We start from the raw sequence: 27,048 nt of genomic DNA, 5'->3' as shown, positions 1-27,048 counted from the left end.
CCTCGACAGCTGCAGGGATTCTCTTCTGTCCTCCCCAAAGCAGCCCCAGCCCCTGTGCGTCCAGGCTGAGATAAAATGAGAAGTCTAGGGAGTATTCAAATCCCCTTCCCCAGTTGGGGTGGGGTTGGGCAGGAGCCAGTCTGGGAAGAATGGACAGTCTTCCAAAAGCTGCAACTATAAACAGGACACTGTCACTCCACACCCTCCAGTTCTTCCCCTCTGCTGGGCAGGGCCCGGCAGGCCGCAGTCAGCTGCCTCCACAAATACATAAACACATAAATCCCAAGAGAGAGAGCTGGCAAAGCCACAGAAGGAAAGGCAGATACCAAGACTGGAGGAGGATCCGGCAGCCCAGCTCTAGCCCCCGCCAAGGTGGAAGGATGGGCTGGGCTTCCAGCAATGGGCACCTGCAGAACAGGGCGGAAGGAGGGCAGGCCTGGGAGACGGACTGGTGTGTGACAGTGACCTGGGATGGATTCTGCTAGAGGGAAGAGAGGGCAACTGAGCAGGAGCCAGCACTCCCTGCGCATGGGCAGTGGGTTGGGCCCGCAGATATCCGGGAGAGACTGAGTCTCCCCGTGGTTCTGGCACTAGACTTTACCCTTGGCAGTGGCGGATGTCGGCCCCCATCTCTCACCGGCCCAGGAAAGCATCCCTTCATGTGTGAAACTGCTAGGACAGAATCATGAACATTCCCCGACATTGGCAGTCTCTGCCCCAGCCAGGAGGGTAGCTGTTGGGAGAGGAGAGGGAGGTGCAGAGCCACAAGGGTGGGGGAGAGCCAGCTGACGGGGTGTGGAGCCAAGAGCCCCTCCTTCTGCGGAGCTCTGGACGAAGCCATCCAGTGCCAACATCCCACCGCCCGCCTGCGTGGTTCTCATTAGGCTTATTAGCAGCCAAATAGCAACAAGCAAACAGCACAGGGACCAGTTAATAAGCACACAGCCCTGCTGCGGCTGAGCCAACTTCAAGCAGGAGAAGCTGTTACCCACTGGCAACCCCCTCCAGGAGAGCTGCTGGCCTCTGTGCCTGGGTCAGGGTGGGTGACCAGGGGGCAGCAGGGTGAGAGGGACAGGGAGAGAAATACCAGGGGAGAAGGTACTGGCAGCATCCTGCCTCAGCATCCTGGCGCAGCACCCGCTGGGGCACGAGGATACCCCCACACACATGCGCTGGTACTGTAACAGTATGCAAACTCACTCAACCTTGAGTTTCTAGGGTTGAAACTCCAGTTTGGCAGAGAATAACGCTGGAACATCACTAGCAAGTTAGGAAACCGAGAACTTCCAGGGTTGGAGGGCCCAAGTGAGACCTATGCCCAGACCCCTCAGGCAGCTGGGGAGAAGCCCACCCCCTATGAAGCCACCCGCTGCAGCTTCAGCTCAAACCTCAGCAACACTCTCCATCAGCCAATGCTGCCTCCCAGCAAAGGCTACGCTCTCTCGAACATACCAACCCTCTTCCCCACCTCCAAGTCCCAATCTCTCCTGCCCAGGCCTCCTGAGTCCTGAAAGGCCCTGCTACTCAAAGTGTGGTCCCTGGGCCAGCAGCATCAGCGTTCCTGGGAGCTGGTTAGAAACACAGAATGTCTGCCCCCCACCCAGATCTGCTGAACCAGAATCTTCTCTTCGATGTGATTCCCAGAGGACTGGGGGAACATTCAAGTTTGAGGAGCGCCCCCAAGGCAGATCTCCCTATGACTGACCCCCAACTCTCCTCAGTGATTTTTAGCCACACCTAGAATCACCTGGGATGCTGTTTAAAAAATAACAGTGCCAGACCCCAGCCCCAGCGCTTCTGCTTAGCATAAAGCCACCCGGCCACCCACATCCCTGGCTTCCCTACCCAGAGGAGTTGCTCAGAGCTGATTTTGAGTCTCAGGTTCTTTTCCAATGAGCTGTGTGGCCTTGAGCAAGTCACCACCTCTCTGAGGCTCACTTTCTTCTTCTTTAAAATTATGAGGGGCTGGGCGTGGTGGCTCACACCTGTAAGCCCAGCACTTTGGGAGGCTGAGGTGGGAGGATCACTTGAGGCCAGGAATCTGAGACCAGCAGAGCCAATGTAGTAAAACCTTGTCTTTACAAACAAAACAAAACAAAAAACAAAACCCACAAAAATTAGCCAGGCATGGTGGTAGGTGCCTGTAATACGAGCTACTTAGGAGGCTGAGGCAGGAGAATCACTTGAACCTGGGAGGCGGAGGTTGCAGTGAGCCGAGATTGTGCCACTCCACTCCAGCCTGGGCAACAGAGTGAGACTCTGTTTCAAAAAATAAATTTAAAAATTTAAAAGTAAAAATAAAATGGTGAGGGACAAGGGTTTCTCCCCCACCGGTGCCCCTGGCCACAGAGGGCCTGACCTCTGAGAGCCCCCACGCGTCCAGGTTCCTGGAAAAGGAAAGGGTGTTCAAGCAGATCTGCTTTGTTGTTCGTTTTTGAGTTTTTGGCTCTGGTTCTGTTATCTGGAGGTCCTAGAAGGGACCGAAGATTCTGCCTGAGCTGCATCTTCAGACAGGCAGAGAGGGTCAGGGCCATGAGGCCTGAGGCAGAAGCCAAGAGCTTGGTAAACCCGCATGTCCAGCCTCGTGGAAATGGGAGCAACCCCATTGCATCCTGCATCCTGTCAAGTAGGGTGTCAGGATAACCACGTTATCCTACGTCATAGAACCAAATATGACGTTCCCAGACGAGGGCATCCATCGTGCTGGGAACATCATATGTTTTGTCACACACCTGGACTATTAACTGTGAAGCCCTCCTACTGAGAAGGGCCTGGGGCTGGTCCTTGAAGGAAGGGAGCTGTTGAGACTGAGGCTTTGCAGCCAGGCTTGGGACCGGCAGAGGCAGGGGCAGCCACCTGAAGGACAGTCAGGCAGAGTTCCTGGGGAGCTGATGTGGACCCAAGAGGGGCCTGTGGGAGGAAGGAGATAGATCCAAGGGGATCCCTCAAACTCCCATATCTGCTATGGTCTGTGGGGATTCCACACTCTGGAATGCCCAGCCCCCTCTGGTGTTGGGAGGGAATGAAGCCCAGGAGATGGGAGCCCGGAGTTCTGGAGTCAGTCTGCCAAGGTCCAGCCCAAGCTCAGCACTTGCAGCAGCGGAGCTTGGCCGTCTTTCCCAAGCAACCCGAGCCTCAGCTTCCTCATCTGTAAGCCACGATGATAAGCATACACCTACTTCATAAGATGACTGACAGGTCAAACTAAGATAATGCATGTGAAGAGCTTAGTGCAGTGTTGGGCAGTAGTACGTACTCAGTTGTTAGCTAATAGTAGCAGTAGCAGTAGCAGTGACAGCAATAGTACCATCACCTCCAGTTCACAGATGCAGAAAGTGAGGCCCAGAAATGAAGGTGAGATACCTGGCAGCAGGGTACAGGTATTAAGAAGAAGGACCCTGGAGTCAGGTTGTCTGGATTCAAATCCTAGCTCTGCACTTCCTGACCATGTGACCTTGGACAAGTTACCCAACTGTGCTTCGCGTTCCTCATCCACCCGCCACAGAGGATGTTTAAAGTGCACCCTGCACCAAGTGAGTGCTGTGAAGGTACTGGCTCCTGTTGTTGTTAATGCCCTTGATACCATCAGTGGAAGAGGCTCGGGCATGGAGGCTCTGGCTCTTCCCAACTCACTCCTCCGTTTCCACAAAATAAGATGGCTTTTCTCTGCTTCGAGCCAGACTGCCAGACATCAGAGCAGTCCAAGGGGAGACGGCTCCAGGCATGGGTCAGAGAGTGTCATCTGACCGTCCTGAGAGTACTGATCAGAGCCAGGGTCATCGGGCCAGGGGCCAGGGCAGAGGTGGATTCTCATCCCATGAATGGTGCCCTTGGAAATGTGGGATGCAGAGGCTCTGGGCCAAGCATGTTCTGCAGAACACAGGTGCGGACGGGCTCCTGAGACCCTGCCGGCAGTGTGAGTGGGGCCAACACAGTAGGGCAGCAGGAGGGAATGCAGGAAGCTTTGAAAATATAAGTGATTTCATTTGAGAAGCTGTGTCCAGCCAGAGGCATTTTTTTTTTTTCTTTTTCTTTTTGGAAAGGAGACTCACTGTGTCACCCAGACTGGAGTGCAGTGGCACGATCTTGGCTCACCACAACCTCTGCCTCCCAGGTTCAAGCGATTCTCCTGCATCAGCCTCCCAAGTAGTTGGGATTACAGGCGCCCAACACCATGCACGGCTAATTTTGTATTTTCAGAAGAGACAGGGTTTCACCATCTTGACCAGGCTGGTCTTCAACTCTCAACCTCAAGTGATCCACCCACCTCGGCCTCCCACACTGGGATTACAGGCGTGAGCCACCACTCCCAGTCCCAGCTGGAGGCATTTTTAAACCTCCTCCCTTCCACTGGATATTGCCTCCACTTTAAAGAGGGGCTGCATCTCCAGGACGCAGACTAGGAAAGACACTTCTGTTCCAGGTTCTGGGGTCCCTAAGCTTGACCTGCCCCGGGAGTAGCATGGGGAACGGCACTCCACGTCTGATACAGCGGAGTGTCTGCTACTGGTGGAGGCACTCACGTTTGATACAGTGGTTGGTGCTGTTTGCTGTTGTCCATCCTGGGCAGCACTGTCCCCCGCAGACGTTCCTCCTGTGGGGTCACCAAAACAGAGTCAACAAAAGGATGCTCAGAGCTGGGGACTATTCACAGCCCTTCCCACAGTTCCACCTTCTACAGGAAAGGCCTGGGGGAACACGGAGAGGCTGGGAAGGCTGTCCCCATTCTACGTGCAAATCTAAGATTGAATCCTGACTCTGCCATTCTCTGCATGTCCCTGGGAAACCTCACTCTCTCCATCTGTACAATGGAGATAACAATAGCTGCTTAATTGGGTTGTTACGATGGTTAAATGAGGTGAGAATGTTTAACATCTGACAGAAAGAAGGCAGTCCACTGGGGCAACAATGACAGTGATCCTAAAGCTAATAAACAAGCCAGTTCAGAGAGGTTCAGTGACTTGCCAATTCCACACAGCAGGTAAGTGCCCGAGCCTGATTCAAACCTGGGTTGGCCCAACTCTAAGCCACGCTCCAACTCTACATTGCCTCTCACAAAACAAACAAACAAACAAAACACCAAGGTCCTTGCCCTACAAATGCTGACGATCCAAGGGAAGCTGGAAGACACACATAAAGCAGTCTTAAGGTCATATGAGGTGTCACCTGCCAACAAATGCACACTGAGGAGTCTCAGCCCCCAGCAGTCTGGTGCATGGGAAGGCTGAGCCCTGAGTGGACACTGAAGGAAGGGGGCTGTAGAATTCCTGCTTAAGAGGGGCTTACGAGGTGGGAAGCTGGTAGGAGGATGGGGCTGGGGATGTGGGTTAAGCTGCCTCTGCACAATTTTTATTTCAGAGGCAAACAGGAATTACTCTATAGGGAAATAGAGTTCTTCCCTTAGCTACTCCTTTTTTTTTTTTTTTTTTTTTTTTTTTTTTTTGAGTCTCTCTATATGGCCCAGGCTGGAGTGCAATGTCACAATCTCGGTTCATGGCAACCTTGGTCCTGCCACCATGCTAATTTTAAAATTACGTTTAATAGAGACAGAGTTTCACCATGTCGGCCAGGGTGGTCTCAAACTCCTGACCTCAGGTGATCCACCCACCTCAGCCTCCCAAAGTGCTGGGATTATAGGTGTGAGCTACTGTGCCCAGCCCTTCAGCTACTCCTTGATGTTGGCTCTGAGGGACCCGCATGAGACACTGATGTACAGTGCTGGGGCACTCACTCAGTTCCCCAAACTTTGCTTCCAGGTGTTTGGTGCACTCCAGCAGCACCAGCAGTTTCCATCCGGCCCTGACTCTGCAGCTAAAGACCCACATGCCTAGACCAGGGCGACTCCCTAGAAGGGCTTCTCCTGAAGCCCCTCTAGGGAGCGACTCCTTGGCAGGCTGGGCCTGGCTCTGGCTTCCATCCTTATCACCAGAAATTGTCACTGGGCGCTGGAACTGGAGGGTGAGAGGGGAGGGAGAAGTACAGAGGCTGGACAGGCGAAGGACAGAGCAGGGCGGCCGCTCCTGTGATCTCTGCGGCCAGCATGGCGACATCTGGTCCCACTTAGGAGTTTGTTTGACATTTGAGTGGACCCCAAAGCTTATGTGGTTTTTGGAGTCTTATGAAGAATTCAAAATAAATTCCTGCAGCTTGAAAAAGCAGAGGCCCATTCCCGGCCCTTTGGCCCAAAGTTGTGGGGCACTGCCTCCCTCCCAGGGAGCTCCCAGAATGTCCCGCCAGCCAAGAGTTGTGCCACTCGGGCCACCTCAAAGCCTCTCTGGGCGACCACCTTTAGCAGCTTCCTGGCTGCATCAGGGCCTATGTCACTGGGGTCAGGGAAAGGGCTGCTTGTCAGATCCAGAGTTTCTGGGGGTGTGCCCCAGTGGAAGGGGAAGCTACATACCCACTTGTATGTCACTACCCCTTGTGGTGGTGACAAGACCTCTCGTGGGGCTAGGAGGGCTCTGAGAGGAAACAGATACTGTGCTCTGGGAATTTTCTAAGAACTAGGGCCTGTGGGAACCCAGACAGCACGGACGCAGGAGCCTGCCTGGCTGGGAGGTCATGGCATGGAGCCCAGCCCAAGGAGGCCCGCTGAGCCAGCCGTCACCCCAGCTGCCCTCAGGATGGCTTTGCAGCTGACTGTGGGAGTGCAGGGGCCAGCCCTGCTTTGCCTGCAGAGTAGGCTCTAAGGGATATACGGCCACAGGGAGGATTGGCCAGAATCAAAGGCTGCCAGGCAGAGAAGCCAGGCTGGGGCTGGAAGGGCACTCAGGAGAGATTCAGGTCCCCAAGGAGAGACTCTGAGGATCCCTACAGGCCAATATTAAAGTCTTGGGTGCAGGCCCAGGGAGGTGACCAGCTGGGAATTGTCAGTTCAGTGGGCTCTGGCTAGCAGAGAGAGCAAATGAGCCTAAACAGCTGGGATATACAATTCAATCGCTCTGGCTCCCTAGAAGGTACCTCTCAGAGATCATCTGAGTTCAGTCTTCCAGTTGACACCACTCAGCACACATTAGTCCAGTATCCAGCATCACTGTAGAGGACACATCTGGCTAGCAGTCTGGGAGAGCTGCTATTCCACCTGGGCCAAATCTGATCACACTAGCTCTTTGTTAAAAACCTCCCACAGCTCTCCACCAGCCTCTACAAGGTCACCTGGCACCCATGTGCCTACTTGCCTGTGCAGTCTAATTGCCCCCACCACCCCCAGCTTGTATCCACAACCATCCACAGCCAAGGCTTTGCTCTTCCAAGGATGCAAGGTTTGTTGCTCCCCAGTTGCCTGACGGATTTCACTTTCACGCCTTTGCCTGGGCTGCTCTCTCTGCCTAGAATGCCTTCCCTCTCTGATCTACTGATGGAAATCCTTTGCATACTCCAAGACTTCCAGATCAGATACTACCTTCTTTGTATAAAACCTCCCCTGGGCCAGGCAAGGTGGCTCACACCTGTAATCCCAGCACTTTAGGAGTCTGAGGCGGGTGGACCATGAGGTCAGGAAATCGAGACCATCCTGGCCAACATGGTGAAACCCTGTCTCTACCAAAAATTAGCTGGGTGCGATGGCGCGCACCTGTAGTCCCAGCTACTCAGGAGGCTGAGGCAGAAGAATCGCTTGAACCCAGGAGGAGGAGGTTGCAGTGAGCTGAGATTGTGCCACTGCACTACAGTTTGGCCACAGAGCAAGACTCTGTCTCAAAAAACTCACAAAACAAACAAAAAAACAAAAAAAACCCACCTCCTCTGACATCATGTACTCAGCCTTCCCTCATTCTCCATCTGCATCTGCTAGGATCATTTAGTACTGCCTGTTTCAGGTCATTGGTTGTATCTCCGTCTTGGGTATCTCGAGGTTTCTTTCTTATTTCTCCTAGTGCCTCTAGAGTCTAACACAGTACCCAACACGTGGTATACAATTGATACTTCTCTGCTTCATTTAATCTGGAGTTTTACAAAAAGTGGGATGAGCCACACTGAGGGTAGGAAAGGCATTTTAGGTTTACAGATCACAACATTCGACAATGAGTTACATGGTGAGAAAGTGATTCTCTTTTCAGTGATCCTTCTAACCTAATTATGTCAGTGAAAAAGGCCAGGTCCTCCCCTCAACACATGCTAGTCCCCCTTTCCAACAGAGAGAACTTGCCACAGAGTTGAGCTTCCTAAGATAATGAATGATGTCTGACTAGAACTTAAGAACATTTTGTTTTCATTTCAATTTTCCTACAATTACCTTCTCTTTATAACAAGTGGTACTGCTTTCAACTTATGATAATGATACAAAGTTTCCTTTCAGTTATGAATTTATTTACAGAGAAAAATGAGTCAAGCACTGTCTGTAATAGCAAAAAAATGTAATTCAACTAAATGTCCAAAAACAGGAGGATGAATAAACTGTGGTAATATTCAGACAAAGGAATAATATACAGCAGTTAAAATGAATAAACTTGGGCTAATTATATTAATATGGTTACATCTCAAAAATCTAATGAGGAGGGGAAAACAAATTGCAGAAGAATAATGAAATATGGTATCACTTATCTAAGTTTAAAATATGCAGAACAACATTGTATATTTTATGGATACATGTATCTATAGTAATATTGTAAAAACATCTATTGGAATTAATTAAATTCAGGGTAGTGGTTAACTCTGGGGAGGGAAGGAGGCAAATTTATAGAGGAAATTTCAACTAAAAAACTGGAATCAAAATATGCCATAATATTAAGGTTTGATAAAACTAGACTATAAGTTATATTATTTTCAATACCTTTTAGTGCATTTGTAAAACTTCATAATATACTTTAAAGTAGATAAAACACAAAATCCTGTCATTTAACAGAATATAAAGTTAAAGAAAAATAATAACAGAACAAGAGGGAAAGGTAGAGAAAAATATTATACAGGTGGTATACTGTGAGGTTGGTTCAAGAAACCCTGTAGAGGCCGGGGTGGTGGCTCACACCTGTAATCCCAGCACTTTGGGAGGCCAAGGTGGATGTAGTGCTTAAGGTCAGGAGTTTGAGACTAGCCTGGCCAACATGGCGAAACCCCATCTCTACTAAAAATACAAAAAAATTAGCCAGGTGTGGTGGCACGTGCCCATAATCCCAGTTACTCGGGAAGGTGAGGCATGAGAATCGCTTGAGCCTCGGGCATGGAGGTTGCAGTGAACCGAAATTACGCCATTGCACTCCAGCCTGGGTGACAGAGCAAGAGACTCTATCTCAAAAAAAAAAAAAAAAAAAAAAAAAAAAAAAAAAAAAAAAAAAAAAAAAAAGAAAAGAAAAGAAAAGAAAAAGAAACCCTGTAGACTGTAAATTTCATTAGTGTAGGCATGGTGTCCACTCTGGTCACTGCTGTATCCTAGATACCTAGCATCAAGCCTGGCACAAACTTAATAAATCTTTATTATGTGCAATAAATCCTCACTACATTGAAAGTTCCATGAGGACAGAGTCTGCCTGTCTTGGTCACTGCTATATCCTCAGGATCCAGTATAGGGCCTGGGTATAGATGTCCTTCCAAAATATTTGTTGAATAAATGAAGAAGCTCCAGTAGTAGTTGTGCAGTTCCAAGATTCACCAGCAGGTGGCACTTGGTCCCTGGCTGTCTGCAGCTCACAAGGCAATGAATGGCCAGCCTGATCAGCCTGACTAGAAGCCGTTAACCAGAATGGACCAGGGTGGAGGAAGAGAATAAACAAGATGACCACTCAGGTCCTCCCCAGCTGACATGGAGTGGCTGACTGGAGTGTCAGGGAACCCACTCTCTATTAAAGCTGAAGAAGACAATCTGGGGGAGGAGCCTGATCAGTGTGTCATGTGATGTGTGCACCTGTATACAGCAGGTGGCACCCAGCCCACGTCTTCACATGCCTGTTCACATGCACCAGGCTTGTTGTGGTGACAATTTGCTTTGCTCATCACCACATCATTTCATGACTTCTAATAGTGCACCCTCCAGTCCCCACGCTCCACTTCCCCACCTTCCCCCGCACCTCACCTGCACCTGAATGCCTGCAGTACAAGCTCCTCCCTGCTCCAGCCCAAGCTATGTCTCTGGGTTCCCGTACACCAGAGCTGCAGTGCTACCCCTGGGCCAGTGCCAACAGTAAAAAGCCCTTGTCCTTGGGCAGTGCTACACCTGCATGCCACCCTCACCTTCAGGCCTCCCTCCTGCCACCTCCCCTCTGCTTCCCCACATGCTGCCCACAGAGTCCCAGGGACCCCAGGTCACAGGTCCCATCTACTCAGTTCTTCAGCTACAGCTGCCCCACTCCTTTGCACTTAACAGGAACCTTCCAGTACTAGAAAGCATCTGTTCATTTCTTCAATGTGATATTAAGTAATTGGGTTGCTCTCTCAGCAGGAACAATGCCTTGGACTCTGGACCTCCATCCCCTTTCCCATGCTCTACATGCAGGATCCTTAGAAGCATGCATTCACTTGCACAGATCAGGAAAGGAAAACGCTGAAACACAGCAGGTGCTTTCCACTAATACTTGTTGAATGATCCTATGTGTAAGCGACTTGGCAATGCATGGATCTACTCTCCGCCTGCTTGAACCTGGGCCTTCCACGGGCGGCAGGGAGTTCATCCACTCATTCAACAGATACCTAGAGAATACCAACTAGTGCAGGCACTATTCTGGGCACAAGAGACACAGAAATGGACACAATGGAGTCCCTGTTTGCATAGAGCTTGCATTAGTGTGGGCTGGGAGGCCAGGCCATAAACACATAAATAGGAATAGAATATATCAGATAGAATAAGTACTATGAAAAAACATAAAGCAGGGTGAAGGGAGAAAGAGGATGGGGCAAGCGTGGCCAAAGGCCACTCTGAGCATAAATCTGAAAGAGACAGAGCATGAATCCTGCTGAAATATGAGAAGAGCGCTCCAGCCAAGGAAAACAGCGCCAAGGGTGTGAAGCGCAAGGTCCTTGGAATAGGACTCGGGGTACAAGCATCTTTCATGCTGTTCCCCAGGGCTAAACCCAACTGGCAAATCGGGCCCAGGCAAAGAGAGGCTGCCAAAGCCCTTCCCATACTTCTCGATGGTGGCCCCGCCCAGCCCCTCACTGTCCAGGGCTCAGTGCCCTCCATTCCAGAGGCACCTGTCATACCCCCAGCAAGGTGGAGAGCGCCCGCAGCCATGATAATCCGATTGGGGATGGGGATTGCTGGGGCATCTTCTCACTCTACGACGGCGCCCGCAGTGGGCCGGGGGTGGTGCCCAGGGGGAGCAAAAAAGTAAATTGCAGTGTTGTGGGGTAGCTCAGCCCTGCAACGCGCGCAAATTGTGCTTACACCTAGAGGCACGAGAGCACACTGATCCAATTCTCCACGCGCCCACTGTGTCGCAGCCTCATCGGGACACGCTTCCCGCCCAAAGTGCCCAGAGCTCACGCCCACACCCGCATCCAGCTCTCAGCCTGCGCAGGCCGACCCACGCCCCAATCCACACACTTGTCCCGACGCACCAGCTTCGCTGCCAGCTCCCTTCCCGGAGACGCATCTACCTTCTCGCCACGGGGCCCCCGACACCTCCGCCCACCCGCGCCCTGAGCCGGCTCAACCTCCCCTGGGCCTCAAGAGCCTGGAGCGCCCACCCCACTGCCCTCTCCCCGCTGCCTCTCGGATCCCAGCAGCGCTGCAAGCGTCTACAAGAGCTCGTTAGTTGCAGGCAGGAGGAGCGCGGGCGAGTGGAGAGGCGCCTTGCGAAAGGATTTAACGTCGGGGCTCCGAGCGCGTTGCTAAGAAAGGATTAGGATGAGGATCTATCTTTGCCTTAAACTCTTGGAAAGCGGATCAAATCTTCCAGTCCCGACTTTGGAACCTCGGGGCTGTTTCCCGAAGTACTAAAGACAGAGGGACGAGGGCATGAGTCCGGCGCCCTCTCCTCTCGCCTGCACGCCCCTCCACAAATGAGCCCTGGCTCCCCTCTGCACCCTCCAAACTTCCCTCTCCCGTGCTCACCCCGTGAGCCGCCCTCGCGGCGGGGTTGGGGGCGCAGCCCCGGACCGCCGTGGGATCCCCAGGCGTGGGAGAGCCGGCGCGGCCCGGGCCCGGGGTGCCGGCTGCTGCTGGCCCAGGGGAGTGCTTCTCCGGGTCTGCGCAGGTGGTTGGACACGCCGCGACTGCTGCGCGCGGGACGGCCTCCTGGCCTCCGTCTCGGTGGGCCTCCTGGGGATTCCCCAGCCCAGCTGGGCCCTCTCCACCGGCGGCAAGTCCGCGACAGACGCGTCCTGCTCCCGGAACAGACTGTACACTTTGGCTGCAGCCGCTGCCGGGTAGCTGCCCCCAGGACGCCGCAGTCGATTCGCGTCTCCGCCAGCCGGCTCGTATCTCCCTACGGGGTCCCTTTGGGCATGACCCGCGCCCACGAAGAAAGCCAGGGTGAGCGGCAAGAAGCCTCTCCAGGGGTTCCACGGGGAGCGCCCCGGGCTGCGGGCTTTGGTCCGCGGCCTCATGGCGCGGGGGCGGCTGGAGAGTGGAGCGCGCGGGCACCGCGAAGAGCTTTGTGGTCGGCGCGCTGGACGCCCGCGGGCTGTTCTCCGGGCCCCGCCCGGCGGCCGGCTTCTCTGAGTCTAGGGGGCCCTGAAGCGGCCGACTGGGGGCCCGGTTCTCCGCGGAGCGAGGGCTGCGCGCCCCAAGCCTCGAGTCAGCGCTCCTACTCCAGCTGGGCTCTCACTGCTGCCGCACCTTCGCGCCTCCTCCCCGTGCCTGCAGCCGTCTGAAGGGGACCCGGACGGTTTTATTTTTGGAAACCTCCCCCGGCTTTTTCGTCTCTTTTATCCACACCAGGCCCCCTCCTCGGAGGGACAGCTCAGCCCCCTCATTACGGGAGAGGGAGCGAGGAATTCCAGCAACACCCACTTTGGCACGGGGAAGCGAGCGGGCGGCGAGCGGGCGGCGAAGGGGATTAACCCGTGCGGAGCAGGGGGCGGCGCGGGGCTGACCCGGGCGCTGGTCGGGCAGATGGCGCCTGCCACGACCGGGACACCGGGCCGCCTTTCTCCAGCCCTGGGCAAGTTCGAACTGCCGATCTGCCCCGAATCGTTCTCCCGCGCCTCGCCTCAGGGACCGTCTTTGGATCGGGTGACCCAGGCTGCAGCCTCGCAGATCTGAAGAAGGCCGGGAGGGGCGCCGAGGTCCGCGTAATGGAGCAGGGCCGCCGGCCCCTCCGCTTGCGCCCTGGCCGCTGGGGGCGCCCTCCGCAGGGCGGGACAGAGCGGGGGTGGCGCGGGGCGCGGCCCTCGGGACGCAGGGAGGTCCCGGGCGCGCCCCCTGGCGGAGCTGGCGGCCCCGGCGCTCCGTGGCTGCAGAGCCCTGGCGCCGCCGCCGCCGCCTTCGCTCTGGATCTCAATCCCTTCCAGTGGCACGAGGGTCACGCCTAGGCCTGGCGTGGTGATGGCTGCCGCTAGAAGAGGGGTCCGCTTTTTCTTTTTCTTTTCTTTCTTTCTTTTTTTTTTGAGATGGAGTTTCGCTCTTGTTGCCCAGGCTGGAGTGCAATGGTGCGATCGCGGCTCCCCACAACCTCTGCCTCCCGGATTCAAGCGATTCTCCTGCCTCAGCCTCCCAAGTAGCTGGGATTACAGGCATGCGCCACCAAGCCCGACTAATTTTGTATTATTATTATTTTTTAAGTACAGACGGGGTTTCCCCATCTTGGTCAGGTGGGTCTCGAACTTCCGACCAACCTCAGGTGATCCGCCCGCCTCGGCCTCCCAAAGTGCTGGGATTACAGGCGTGAGTCACTTCGCCCGGCCAAGGGGTCCTCTTTTTCACAGAGGCAAAGACAAGGAGCCTCTTGAGTAAGCCACTCAAGGAGACAGCGCGTGTGAAAGAGGGGAGTGGAATCCAGGCCTCCCGCCTCTGGTTGAGTCCATTCCTGGAATCCCACCCCAGCCCCCCACTCAGAAATTACTCAGAGGGGAATTCGGTGATCCCTGATTGACCCAGTATGTGCACTCACATCTTCTTGTGTTGGCAGTGAGGTGGGCAGGGGTGTGGAAATGCTGATTGCCACCGTTTTCGTGTCCCCAGTAATCAGCACACCATTCTCACTCATGCCCCCTCCCTATAGCTTAAAGGCTTGGATCAACAGGGCTGCCCCTGGCACATTTGTACAGCCTATTTCCAGAGAGGCAGAGTGAAGGAGCTGGCAGGCAGGCACCAGTTCACAACCTCCCACACTACACAAAGGACGGGCCCAGGTAATACCTACTGTTGGAATAAAGCCTTGACCCCTGGTATTGGCCTACAAAGCCCTAACTGGCTGCCCCCGCTCTGATCTCATCTGACCTCTTGCTCTCCCTTACCCACCACACTCCACTGCCTTGGCCCTCTCTCTCTCCTTGAACAAGCCAAGTGAATGCCCCCTTCCCTCTACTGGAAGGTTCCTCTCCAAGATGTTAGAGGATAGTTCCTCATCACTGCTCCTCTCAGATTAAATATCGGCTCCTGGAGTAGCCATCTCTGACCCCCATCTAGAGCAGCCCAGTCATCACTCTCTAACACACTACCCTGTTTCATCTTCATAAAACAGTTGACATCATCTTGTTATTGATTTGTTTGCTCATGTAACTGAGTTTTTTAATGGGCTGAACCTAAAGAGGACTAACTGGAAACTATTCCACTACTACCTCCAACCATATTATGGTAAATTTCCCTTTCCCACCCTTAATGACATCTCAGGCAGAGTCCTTGGCTTGAGAGGTCATCCCTACCAGACATGAGAACTGTTCTATTTCTATAATTAAGACCCATTTTCAGGCACAAAAAGTCTGCTCCTGTCCAGATCAAAACCTCATCCAAGTTAATCAATATCACATCCTATTTAATAGTCCTCCTCTCCCCCGTCCCTTTGCTAGAGATCCTGTAGTGGCAAGAGTGGGGTGTGGTCTGTTTTCCTGACCTTCCTTTTCTGCTATGGCTCCTCTTTGTCAAGGTTTGGGGAGAGGTGTTAGAGGAAAAGTAGCAAAGCCTTATGTGACAGGTACCCTTGGTTGGCAGGTGCCAAGCACTGGCTTTTTCATGGGCACATATGTGGGTTCTTGGGAGATTCTCTACAGGACCTCCACCCTGAGTTGCCATAGCAAAGCACTCTCTGGTCAACCTCTCGCAGACTCTTGCATCCTCTGTCTCTCATAGGACTGTCCCACCTATGCCAGGCAAAACAATGGTGGGTTGGTTGGCTGCTCCTCACCCTGCCCCCTTCTTACCTTGCCACACAGGCCACTCCAGCCAGGCTCCAAGATCAGAATTCTCCAGAGAGGAAATGCACACAAGTCTCTTCATTTATGTACGTCCTCAATTCCTAAAGACATATGTTGGGTTCTCCCATGAACTATCTTGCTGTAGTTTAATGCACCAAGGTGCCTGCAACATCCAGCAACATAGTCAGCATCAGTTGGGGGACAGTTATAGGGACACAGCCTCCTCTTCTTGCAGATGACTGGTTCTCTCTGGGATCTCCCTTCATTTGGTTTGCGTCGGGGAATGCCCTCAGGTGAAATCTCAGCCCTGCCCACAAATGCAACAGTGTTATGCTTCAGTGACTTTCTTCATCCCTTTCATTTGTAGACTGGAATTGAGGGATGTGGTTTGATTGTTGTTGAACCTGTTCTGCCTTTAGTAAGGTGCCTAGTACTTCTCTTCAGAATGCAAGAATATTTAGCCCTCATTGTTCTTTGTGGCTTCAGCAGATATTCCAAGAGCAGAGGAAAAGTCCTGTTCAACAACCTATAAAATCATTTCTTGTCTGACTTCCCAAACCACAATGATAGCTCTAAAGCAATAGATATCTTGTCTGCATTGCTCACCACTGTTTCTACAGAACCTAGAACAGCCAAGAAACATGTGTGAAATGGATGGCTAACTGAAGGACACAGTAATCCCATCAAATGGGGAGGGCTGGTATCATTAGACCCATTTTAAGAGAGAGGAACTGAGTACTGGGTGGCAGCTTCTGATCCAGGTTCATGTACTTACTGCCTTTGGGGCTGGCTCTAAAGGTCTCCTGGAACCCTACCCCTTGCATTTGACCAGGAATGCCCCTTAGTTCCCAGAATGCTGGGTTCTGTTCTTGGGACGCTGCTCCTTCACAGCTGTGGAAGCCCCAGGTCCACACTCACCTCTCCTTGCCCAGATATCCACCCACCTCTGTAGTTCTGGGCTCCCTTCCTCTCCCCGGAACCCACCCAGTTCCTTCAGGAGCTCCCCTGTAGATCCCTCAAGACCCACCTCAGTTCCCCGTGAGCCTCCCAAAGCCAGAAACCTTGGCGTCATCTTCGTCCCTGAGCTATTTTTTCCTCCTGTGTGTCCAAGTCATTATTACTGCTCCATCTCCTCCGTCTGCATTTCTGGAAGTCTGCCGCCCATTCATCCCTCACCCTTCGCCTCCGCCAAAACCCTCATGCAGACACATTCTCTCACCATCAGGCGTCCCTTCCACTCCTCAGTAAGTACAAGTGGTCCTTGGACATTCCCACCCTGTTCGCCGGAGGGACCACAACCCGGTTCATCTACTCCAAAGACTGGCATCTTCTACCCCATCCCAGCGCCACACTCTGTCCAGCCACCTACTTACTGCCCAAATCTCTCTTACCCTCTAATTGCTGGGACTGGTTGCAGCTCTTCAGAATCTCCAATCCCACAAACACTTGAGTTTGGCTTTTTTTTTTTTTTAACCTGCCAGAACTGATAGAGCCTACTGTAGCCCAAACACCATGCTAAACATGTTACATCAATTGGTGGATTTAACCCACTAAAGGAGGCATTATGATTTCCACACATACAAAGGAGGAAACTGAGGCTGACAATGGCTACTGGTTTGCCCAAGATGGCACAGCTGATAAACAGCAGAGGCAGGATTCAAACCTGGATCATGTTCCACCCATGCCCAAGCTTTTAAGGTTACACTGCCTTGCCTCCACCCCGGGCTTGTATGCCTGGAGCCCTCTTCACAATTGAATCATGACCTTTCCAACCACCCCACCACTATCACCACCAAAGGAGCTCTAGGGCATATCCCCAAATGCCCTCTTCCCTGCCTGCCAGCCCACTGTGTAATTCCCTGGAGATGTGGGGTTATCAGAACTTTCTGCCCCCCTCAATCCTCTTGGCCCAGTGAAAGAAGGGAAGCTGTTTTCAGCACGGCCCCGACTCGCCGTGTGTCACTTTCCCACCCCCTGATCAAAGCTTTCTCCCTCATGAGAATGCTGCTAAGCCTACTCACCCATCTCTTGGGTCTGGGGAGGAAAATCATCTCTGGAAAACTCTGCAGAGGGAGTGTAAAGGGTTGATAAAAAGACTCCAGCAGGGAGAAGGTTTGCCCAGACACATACCCCATGCAAGGGACAGCAGTCTCCTGGACTCCCAGGGAAAACTCACTGCTTTTCCATGTCTCACTGGAATAATGTTGGCAGCCAGAGGTCTATCAGAACCTGAACTAATTTGGTAAATAAGGGCCGCATTTCGGCCCCTGTTGCTGAGACCCAGACTCCTGACAGAATTCCAGGGATTTTTCTTCCTTGGAAGTAACTGGACCTCCAGCCCTGAATTCCTCTCCCTAGGAGAGCTCGTTCCCCTGCTCAGAACAAATAACACATTTCCTGGTTAATCAGAGGGAAGAATCACTGAAGGAAGGTTTGATTGGGCCCCCAGCCTTCCAGATGGGAGCCGCTCATGGGCTTGGATGTTCTGCTGCAGACACTGGGCAGCTGGGACCCCTGCACTGTGCAGCCTCGGCCTCCAGTTTGGAAGGTGGAGGCCGTACAGAGAGGCGCCGACTCCCTCCTGTGTGAGGTTGTTAAGGCCCGCAAAGGCTGCCAGAACTATTCCACCTTAGATGCCATGACCTGGCATCCCTTCCAGAATTCACAACCACCCTGCCCTCGTCTGCCGGTGCCTGTCTCCTCCGAGTGGGCATGACATGCTGGCTGGTGGTGGTGGCCATGGTCTGGATGCTCCTGCAAAGGTAAGGTGAGCTGGCCTGTATTTCACAGCATGCTGGAAAGGGCCTCCCACAACCATGTGGGAACATTTCTGTCTTCTGTGAATGGAGCACAGTACTGAGCTTCACTTGGCTTCTACTTTCTTATCTGAAAGTTGAGATAATGATGCTCTTGTCTTGCCATTTCCTCTTCAGGACAAACTAGCTAGCCAGCCCTATTTACCCTGTCATGGGGCTAGGGGCAGGTGTCAATTACTACTACTCCATTTACCAACTGATATTTCATTGTTTGCTTGTTTGTTTGCTTGTTTGTTTGTTTGAGACAGGGTCTCACTCTGTCACGCAGGCTGGAGTACAGTGGCACAATCTCGGCTCCACCTCCTGGGTTCAAGCAATCCTCCGGCTTCAGCCCGCCAAGTAGCTGGGACTACAGGTGCACGCCACCACGCCTGGCTAATTTGTACTTTTTGTAGAGACGGGGTTTCACCATGTTGTCCAGGCTGGTCTTGAACTCCTGGACTCAAGTGATCTGCCCATCTCGGCCTCCTAAAGTGCTGGGATTACAGGCAACAGCCACCACGTCCAGCCTGGATATTTCTTGATCACTCAAAAGGTACCAGGCACTGTGCGAAGTCATCTTATAGTCACTTTCTCATTTAATGAGAAGCGCTATTGATGAAGAAGTGCTATTATTTCTCCACATAGCAGATGAGGAAATGAAGGCTCGGGGAGGTGAATGACTCATCCACAGTCACAAGCAAGTAGGTGGGTGTGCTGGGATTCACTCCTGGTTTGTCTGGTCCCAGATGCTAAACCAATGCCAGGTTCCAGGGGAGGGGAGACCACCTACAGCTGCATTTTTCTCAGAGCTGGAAGCATGCACAGCTGTTTGTGGTGTGGTGGGGGTGATAATGGCTGCATGGGACTGCGGTCACAGGTCAGCCCCCACTAAGCATCCCCCATTCTCCTCAGGCCTGTTTACCAGCTAGGGGTCCCCTCTGAGTCAGGGCGGTGAATCTGACTCGCACCCACAAAGGAGAAGGAAGGAAGTCACAGCCACGCTCACCCGACCTCCATCAAGTAGTCTGCAATTGCTGAATAGAGCTCATCTCAACTCGTGGCTTTTCTCTTTGGGAAAGAAAAATGACATACATATAATGTCTACGCTGTGTGGTAGAGGTGTTGCCATTCCCATTTCATAAGCCCAGAGGGGTAAAGTTGCTTGCTCAAGGTCACACAGCTAGGAGTTGAGCCAGGATTCAACTAAAAAGTCAGAACAATTTCAAAGTCCATGCAGTTTTCCCTGCAGCCCACTGCAGTCACGCGAGGGTGTCCTGCAATGATGGGAAATGGGCAGCTCTTCCAAATCATTTAGTTCACTTCGCTTCCCTTCCTTTCCAGTCTCTGGTGCACGGGTGAGCTGATCTGAAAGCTCCGTGCCTTTCACTGTAAGCTGAGACATCATTTCCTATTTACCTGCATAAATTCCTTCAGTCCCGGGCTGGGGGTGGAAAGGTGGAGGAATCTTCTAAACCCCCGGGGGGGCCTGAAGCATAACTTCTCCTCAAGCAGAGTCTCTGAAGACCTGAGCAGGACAACAGCATGAGCAGCTGGAAGACCTCCTCCCTGTAATTCCTCCCAGTGAGACCAAGGGGACTTCATATGCTCTGCTGGAGGTGGAGAGAGTTACCCAGATGGGCAGAGCTCATGTACCTGGATTATTCTTTCCAAATTCCCAGGAAGAAAATCCTGTGGGCTGGGGGATTGTGCAGGCCTATCTAGGCTTCTAGAATGGCTGTGCAGGAATTGGAGGACAAAAAAGGACAAGAAGCAGCTTCCCTTGGCTGTCGCTGGGGTCTTCCAACCTGTGCCCACCTTGGCTTTGAGCTGGGTCATAGTAACAGTCCTCACACCCTGAGGGATGAGGGTTGCAGGGGCAGAGAGGAAGGTCTCCAGTAGGGTCTTTCCTAAAACAAGCTCTCCCCAGGGAGGCCTGCAAGCCAGCTCCCTCTCACTCTCCATTGTCAAGGCAAAGAGAGGAAGACGATGCCTTCTGCCATCATCCCCTGAGTCCATTTTCCCTGGATCATCCGTGGAGAGTGGGGGCTCCATGAGGTTTGCCCTGGTGCCCCCAATACCCTCTCTAGGGCCCCAGTCCCTCAGGAACAGACCCAGACCTGGCAAATCCCCAGGAAAGGGCACAGACACCAGGCTGGAAGGGCAGGCGAGGTGCGGCAGATCCCAGTGGGCCCCGGCTAGTCCTAGTCTGAATGACTCAATCCTTGTTTCCGTCCACTGTGGACTGAGTGCCTTGGCCCAGGGGCCCCCAGGAGGTTGTAACACAGGCTGGCCTCTCGCCCATCGGGGCTCAGCAGACAAAAATTAAAGATCTCACTCCTCAGGAACTCACATAGACAGCGCAGGCATGCTCTGTACTCTGCCTCACCAGACCAGACCTCAGGCCAGAGAAGGCTGATGGCCAAGGGAGGAAGGAAAGTCGTCTCCAGCTCCTCCTCCTCCTCTTCACCCACCACGACCCGCCGTGAAGGCCTGGCCCTGCCCACTCTCTTCTTACTCCCACTCTAGTCCTCCACCTAACGGTGGTGGTGCCAGCAGTATCTCCTCAGCTCTGCTCCGTTCCTCCCCATCTCTGACTGAAGACAGCAGCAAAGGTGAAACAGCCTGTGCCTCCCAGGAGGAACAGATTTACAGGGAACTAACCATACACTTTCTGGCAGCCCAATTCTGATCAAGTCACTCACCTGCTCAACAACCTTCAATGGATCTCCACTACTTCACAAATCAATCCCAAACTTCTTATTGGGTTTGATACACAACTTGTCTCATAACCCTCCCAGCCATGTATGCTGACGCTCCACACAGTCTCACCCTCTCAGAATCCCGCCCAGTTTCCTCTCACCCATCCCCTCACCCAAACATCTTGGCTAACATTATTTCCTTGATCTGGAATGTTCTTCACCAGCCCTGCCTGTTTGTTTAAACTCCCATTTTAAAGGCCGCCTCTTCCATGAAGACTTCCTGGGCACCTCCCTCCATCTGGAAAGTTTGCTGCTTCCACCAAATCCCCATAGCCCTCAATGTACTGCCCTGTGCTCTGCATGACTAGTCCATAGCTATGGGTCCTAGAGTAGTGGGAAGAACACGGGGCTTTGTGGTTCTAACCTCAGCACCATCATTTACCAGTTTTGTGGCCTGGGCTAAGTGACTCATTGAGCCAGTTTCCTCACCAAGAAAACAGAGATCCAATAGATACCTTTCTAAACAATGCCTAGAAAAAGCAACTGTACTTATTAGTGACGTAACACTCCAGGCCACAATGGACTGAACCAAAGATGAGCACCTGGCCCACGGGCAGCCCTTTCACTGGCCAGTCAGTGACCTAAGACTTCTGCAGGCTGATTAAATACAGACATCATTGGCTGCTGCACAAATGAGATTCTCTCCGAAATTTCAACTAAGAAGCTTTACTTTGAAAGCCAAGTCCCGGGATTAAAATAGAACAGGCAAGTCCATGTTCCCTAGAGCTTAGAGCCCAATGGGGCTCATATAACCACAAAGCAATAAAGCCAGAGAGGTGGAGTGACTTGCCCAGGGTCACACAGCTAGTCAGTTACACAGAGAAGGCCAGAGCTCAGGTCTCCCCACCAGGACTTGGTCTAGGTTGGCTCCTGCTACAGGATGGAAAGGTATGGACCCTGAACTGATTGCCCACAGAAGGCTGAAGAGGCACCAGCCATACCCTATGTGAACCTATGCTAGGCACATGGGCAGCTTTGACGCAAAGAATTCTTCCATTCAAAGCAGTCGCTAAAACCAAAGTCAGATCATGTCTGGGAGCACAGACTCTGGCTGGAATTCTGCATCTGCCCTTAGTACATCTTCCTGATCACACCCCTTCCCCTCCCTGGGCCTCAGATTCCTCATCTATATGAAGAAGATTTTTACAAATTCCCTGTCAACCCTAAGATTTTGATTTGAGGAACAGACAGATAAGGAGAGCATGTGGATCCAAGGAACTGCAGGGTCCACAGAATGAGCATGCGGAGGGGACTCCCCAAGACCAGCCATCCCATTTCTTCAACTTATAGCTGGGGAAACTGAGGCCCAAAGAGGGAGAGATGCTGGCCCAAGGTCACATGACTGGTTATTGGCCCGCACTTGAACCAGGGCCTCCTGACTCCCAGGCCTTTCAACTCTTTCAGCTGCTGCAAGAAACTGGGAGCTATCTGGCCGTCTGGCCCAGGGAAGCTGAGAGTCACGATGCATGTCAGGGCAGGGCCTCGGGGCTTGGGAACATCTCTGATGGTGAGTGCAAGTGCCAAAGTTGCTGGTGGAGAGGGGTGGCTCGAGGGTCCTGGAGGGCATATTGGAGATGAGCTGTCATCAGCTTCCCTCCTCTGGCTGACAAGAAGAAACAGGGAAGGGTCCATGATGGTTGAAGGGAAACAGTCCCCATTTCTGATGAAGCCACTGCTCCACAGAGTGCCCCCCGCAACTCACACACCACACACACTGTCCACCCCTGCCTAGCTGCTGAGATCTCCTACCTGCACCCTCCGTCTCAGGATGTGTGTCAGTGTCCTCAGCCACATTATTTTGTGGAGCCTGGAATTCCTTTCACTGCCTGAGATGCTTCCAAGCACCCGCTTCTCAAGTTCAGCCTGTTTGGCTGAGATCATGATGCCCTTCCATTCCACAGACATTTTTTTGAGCACCTAATATGTGTCAGGCACTGTGCTAGGCACAGGGACAACTTCACTCCCTTCGTGATGTCAAGTGTTTCCATAGGGGAATTGACACAGTCTTTTGGACTCACTGAAAAACTGCTAATTGTGCGAGGAGGGGCTTGGTTGGGGAACATTTCTCAGAAAACTTTGACTCTGACTTAAATCTTTTTAGAGACAGGGTTTTGCTGTGTCATCCGGACTGGAGTGCAGTGGCACAATCATAGTTCACTGCAGCCTCAAACTCCAAGGCTCAAGAGATCCTTCCATCTCAGCTTCCCAAGTAGCTGGGACTACTGGCGTGCACCAGCACACTCAGCTAAATTTTGTACTTTTTGTAGAGACAGGGTTTTGCCATGTTGCCCGGGCTGATTCTGAACTCTTGAGCTCAAGTAATTCACTGTCCTCGGCCTCCCAAAGTGCTAGGATTACAGGCATGAGCCACCACGCCTGGTCTCTGACTTGTATCTTTTTTTTTCTTTTTTGGAGACAGGGTCTTATTTTCACCCAGGCTGGAGTGCACAATCTCTGCTCACTGCAACCTCTGCCTCCCGGGCGCAAGTGATCCTCCCACCTCAGCCTCCCAAGTAGCTGGAACCACAGGCACACACCACCATGCCCGGCTACTTTTTGTCTTTTATGTAGAGATGGGGTTTCACCATGTTACCCAGGCTTGTCTCGAACTCCTGAGCTCAAGTGATCCACCCGCCTCGGCATCCCAACTGCTGGGAATACAAATGTGAGTCATTGTGCCCGGCCTCTGACTTAAATCTTAAAGTCTAAGAAGCAATTCAGCATATGGGGAAGGGCGGGGCGTGCCAAGGCGAAGACAGCGCACATGCAAAGCCTGAGTGACTGGAAGGATTGCAAGAAGCTGTATGGCTGAAGTTTCCATAGAAATAAGGTTATGGAAAGGGAGGAGGTTGGAGGGGAAGGCTGGGGTCAATGCATGTGGAGCTTAGCTCTAATGAGCTCCTTCACTCAGAAAAAAGAATCTGGCCAGGCATGGTGGCTCACGCCTGTAATCCCAGCACTTTGAGAGGCCAGGGCGGGTGGATCACCTGAATCAGAAGTTTGAGACCAGCCTGGCCAACATGGCGAAACACCATCTCTACTAAAAATACAAAAAATTAGCTGAGCATGGTGGCACGCACCTGTAATCCCAGCTACTCGGGAGGCTGAGGCAGGAGAATCGCTTGAACCCAGGAGGCGGAGGTTGTAGTGAGCCGAGATCATGCCACTGCACTCCAGCCTGGGCAAAACAAGAGCAAAACTCACTCTCAGAAAAAAAAAAAGAATCTTTTTACCATATCCAAGCCACCAGCTGGCCCCAGAGAGGGCAGACAATTACCTGGAATTCTGAAACTGATGTCTGTTGGTCAACAGGGAGGAGTCACTTGGGTGAGGAGGAAGCAGCATGATCTTAATCTCATCAACTCCCCCTAAAGTCACCCCAAAATAAATATCTTTTTTTTTTTTTTTTTTTTTTTTTTGAGACAGAGTCTCGCTCTGTCGCCCAGGCTGGAGTGCAGTGGCCGCATCTCAGCTCACTGCAAGCTCCGCCTCCTGGGTCTACGCCATTCTCCTGCCTCAGCCTCCCGAGTAGCTGGGACTACAGGCGCCCGCCACCTCACCCGGCTAGTTTTTTGTATTTTTTTAGTAGAGACGGGGTTTCACCGTATTAGCCAGGCTGGTCTCGATCTCCTGACCTTGTGATCCGCCCGTCTCGGCCTCCCAAAGTGCTGGGATTACAGGCTTGAGCCACCGCGCCCGGCCAAAATAAACATCTAAACATAAAGCCAGATACATGCCAGACAGGTGTTTGACACACTTAAAACAATGCCCATCCTGCTTCCCAGCACTGCATCCCCCCGTGGTTCCTCTTTTCTAGAAAGTGAGGAGCTGCCAGTGCAGCAGGTCTGGCCTGGCCCCTGGGCTCCTGCCGCCATGATCCACCAGCCGGACTGCATCTCTTCCTTGCTCCAGCTACCTCTACTTTTCTAAACCCTGTCTGAATTCCCTACTCCCTTTGGACCCCCCCGGTTCCTCTGGGGACTCAGCCTCAGTCAGGATCTTGTCCCCAGTCACTCATTCTTGCTGGGCCTCAGGTTCTGCTCTGATCCCACAAACTCATGTTGAAGTTATATCATCCCAGGTGTCACAATATACATCTCCAAGCCCGCCTGCTCCTCAGCCTCCCTCATAGCTTTGCTCCATAGATAGAGAAGCCTTATGTGCTTGACATCAAACAGATAGTTGAGGAGTGCCTGGTACATTTCAGCCATTATTTCTTGAGTATCCCTTTGTCAGGCATCAGGGTTGCTAAGAAGAATAAGGCTAAGGACGGTCCCTACCCTCAAGCAGCTTCCAGTATACTAGGAAAGGCAGATGGTACACATCATGGTAAGTGCTGTGAGTGAGATAAGATCAGGGTGCAATGTGAATACAAGGACAGGGCACCTAATCCAGGCTGGGAGCATAGGATGATTGGTCAGGGAAGGTGCTAGAGAAGATGCTGTCTGAGTTGGGGCTAGAAGGCTGGGCATGTCTCAGTCAGGAGAAGATGGAGAGACTGAGGAAGAGAAGGCAAAGCTGTGATTACCAGAGCCAGGCTCACACAAACTAAGCCACATCCCGTTCAACCCTGTTTCTTTTTTCTTTTTGAGACAGTCTTGCTCTACTAGAATGATGTGGCCTGATCTCGGTTCATTGCAACCTCTGTCTCCTGGGCTCAAGCGATGCTCCCACCTCAGCCTCCCAAGCAGCTGGGACTACAGGCACACGCCACCAAGCTCGGCTAATTATTGTATTTTTTTTGTAAAGACAGGGTCTTGCCATGTTACCCAGGGCTGGTCTCAAACTCCAGGTCTCAATCAATCCTCCCACCTTGGCCTCCCAAAGTGCTAGGATTACAGGCGTGAGCCACCACACCTGGCCCCAGTTCATTTTTCAAGGGGTTCCTGACCAGAGAAATGTTGTCCTATTTTTAATGATATTCAAATGAAATGGAAATGATATTCAATGTGGATAGGCTGAGAAAATATGGTGCCCATGGTAATGAAATTAGACATATGTGGAGATGTTTAAACAACCATTCCCCATATTGATGAATGAATGGAGGTCATTGAGATCTATAAACATGCATGAGACAGGGATATAACCTCTCACAATTTGAGATCAGAAAAATAATTTTTAGGCCAGGCACAGTGGCTCACGCCTGTAATCCCAGCACTTTGGGAGGCTGAGGTAGGCGGATCACCTGAAGTTGGGAGTTCCAGACCAGCCTGACCAACATGGAGAAACCCCATCTCTACTACAAATACAAAAAAAAAAATTAGCCAGGCGTGATGGTGTATGCTTGTAATCCCAGCTACTTGGGAGGCTGAGGCAGGAGAATCACCTGAACCCAGGAGGCAGAGGTTTCGGTGAGCCGAGATTGTGCCATTGCACTCCAGCCTGGGCAAAAAGAGCAAAACTCCATCTCAAAAAAAAAAAAAAAGAAAGGAAAAGAAAAATAATTTTTATCAAAATTTCACATGATGTAGAACTGGAAGAATAAATTATAAAACTGGACAATAGAAGCAAAATATAAACTGATCTTATCTAGAGATTTAATAGAGATAAGTAAAAAAGTCTTACATCTTGGTCCAGAGAAATTAATAAATAACTTAAGGATAAGAGATACTTACTTTGGGCCGGGCTTGGTGGCTCAAGTCTATAATCCCAGCACTGTGGGAGGCTGAGGCAGGCGGTTCACGTGAGGTCAGGAGTTTGAGACCAGCCTGGCCAACATGGTGAAACTCTCTCTACTAAAAATACAAAAATTAGCCAGGCACAGTGGCATGTGCCTGTAATCCCAGCCACTTGGGAGGTGAGGCAGGAGAATTGCTTGAACCGGGAGGTGGAGGTTCCAGTGAGCCAAAATCAGGCCACTGCACTCCAGCCTGGGCGACAGAGAGAGACTCCATCTCAAAAAAGGAAAAAAAAAAAAAAAAAAAAAAAAAAGAGATACTTGCTTTGATAGCAGCTCAGGTGAAATGGCCCAAATTTGGGGGAGACAGTGGTGCAAACTATTCAGCAGTGAATAGGGAGAGCCTAGGTAGCTACTGGTTCAAATAAACTAATACAACCTCCTTAAAGGTCTAGTGCCATCTTGGATAGAATCCAGGGCTCAGGAGCCAGGCGCAGTGGCTCATGTCTGTAATATCAGCACTTTGGGAGACTGAGCTGGGAGGATCACTTGAGGCCCGGAGTTCAAGACCAGCCTGGGCAACATAGCAAGACTCTGTCTCTACAAAAAGACTCTATTTCTACAAAAAAATTTTAAAAATTATCTGGGT

The 27,048-nt window shown here is 52.0% G+C and overlaps 1 protein-coding gene across 1 annotated transcript in view; it reads right to left on the bottom strand.

Annotated features, from left to right (window-relative positions):
• The window catches only part of LTBP2 (latent transforming growth factor beta binding protein 2), a 114,555-nt gene extending 101,435 nt beyond the window's left edge, over window positions 1-13,120 (bottom strand). Inside the window, exons 1-2 of the mRNA XM_050798074.1 lie at window positions 11,984-13,120; window positions 4,524-4,594 (exon numbers count right to left, since the gene is read on the bottom strand). Of these exons, the coding sequence (XP_050654031.1) occupies window positions 4,524-4,594; window positions 11,984-12,477 (565 nt within the window). The 5' untranslated portion in view covers window positions 12,478-13,120. The remainder of the gene's footprint in view (window positions 1-4,523; window positions 4,595-11,983) is intronic.
• Between the last annotated feature and the right edge of the window lie 13,928 nt (window positions 13,121-27,048).

Source organism: Macaca thibetana, chromosome 7 (genome assembly GCF_024542745.1).
Source record: "Macaca thibetana thibetana isolate TM-01 chromosome 7, ASM2454274v1, whole genome shotgun sequence".
NCBI classification, from domain to species: domain Eukaryota; kingdom Metazoa; phylum Chordata; class Mammalia; order Primates; family Cercopithecidae; genus Macaca; species Macaca thibetana.
Note: the sequence above shows the minus strand (reverse complement) of the source record. Positions and strands in the feature narration are given on the sequence as shown.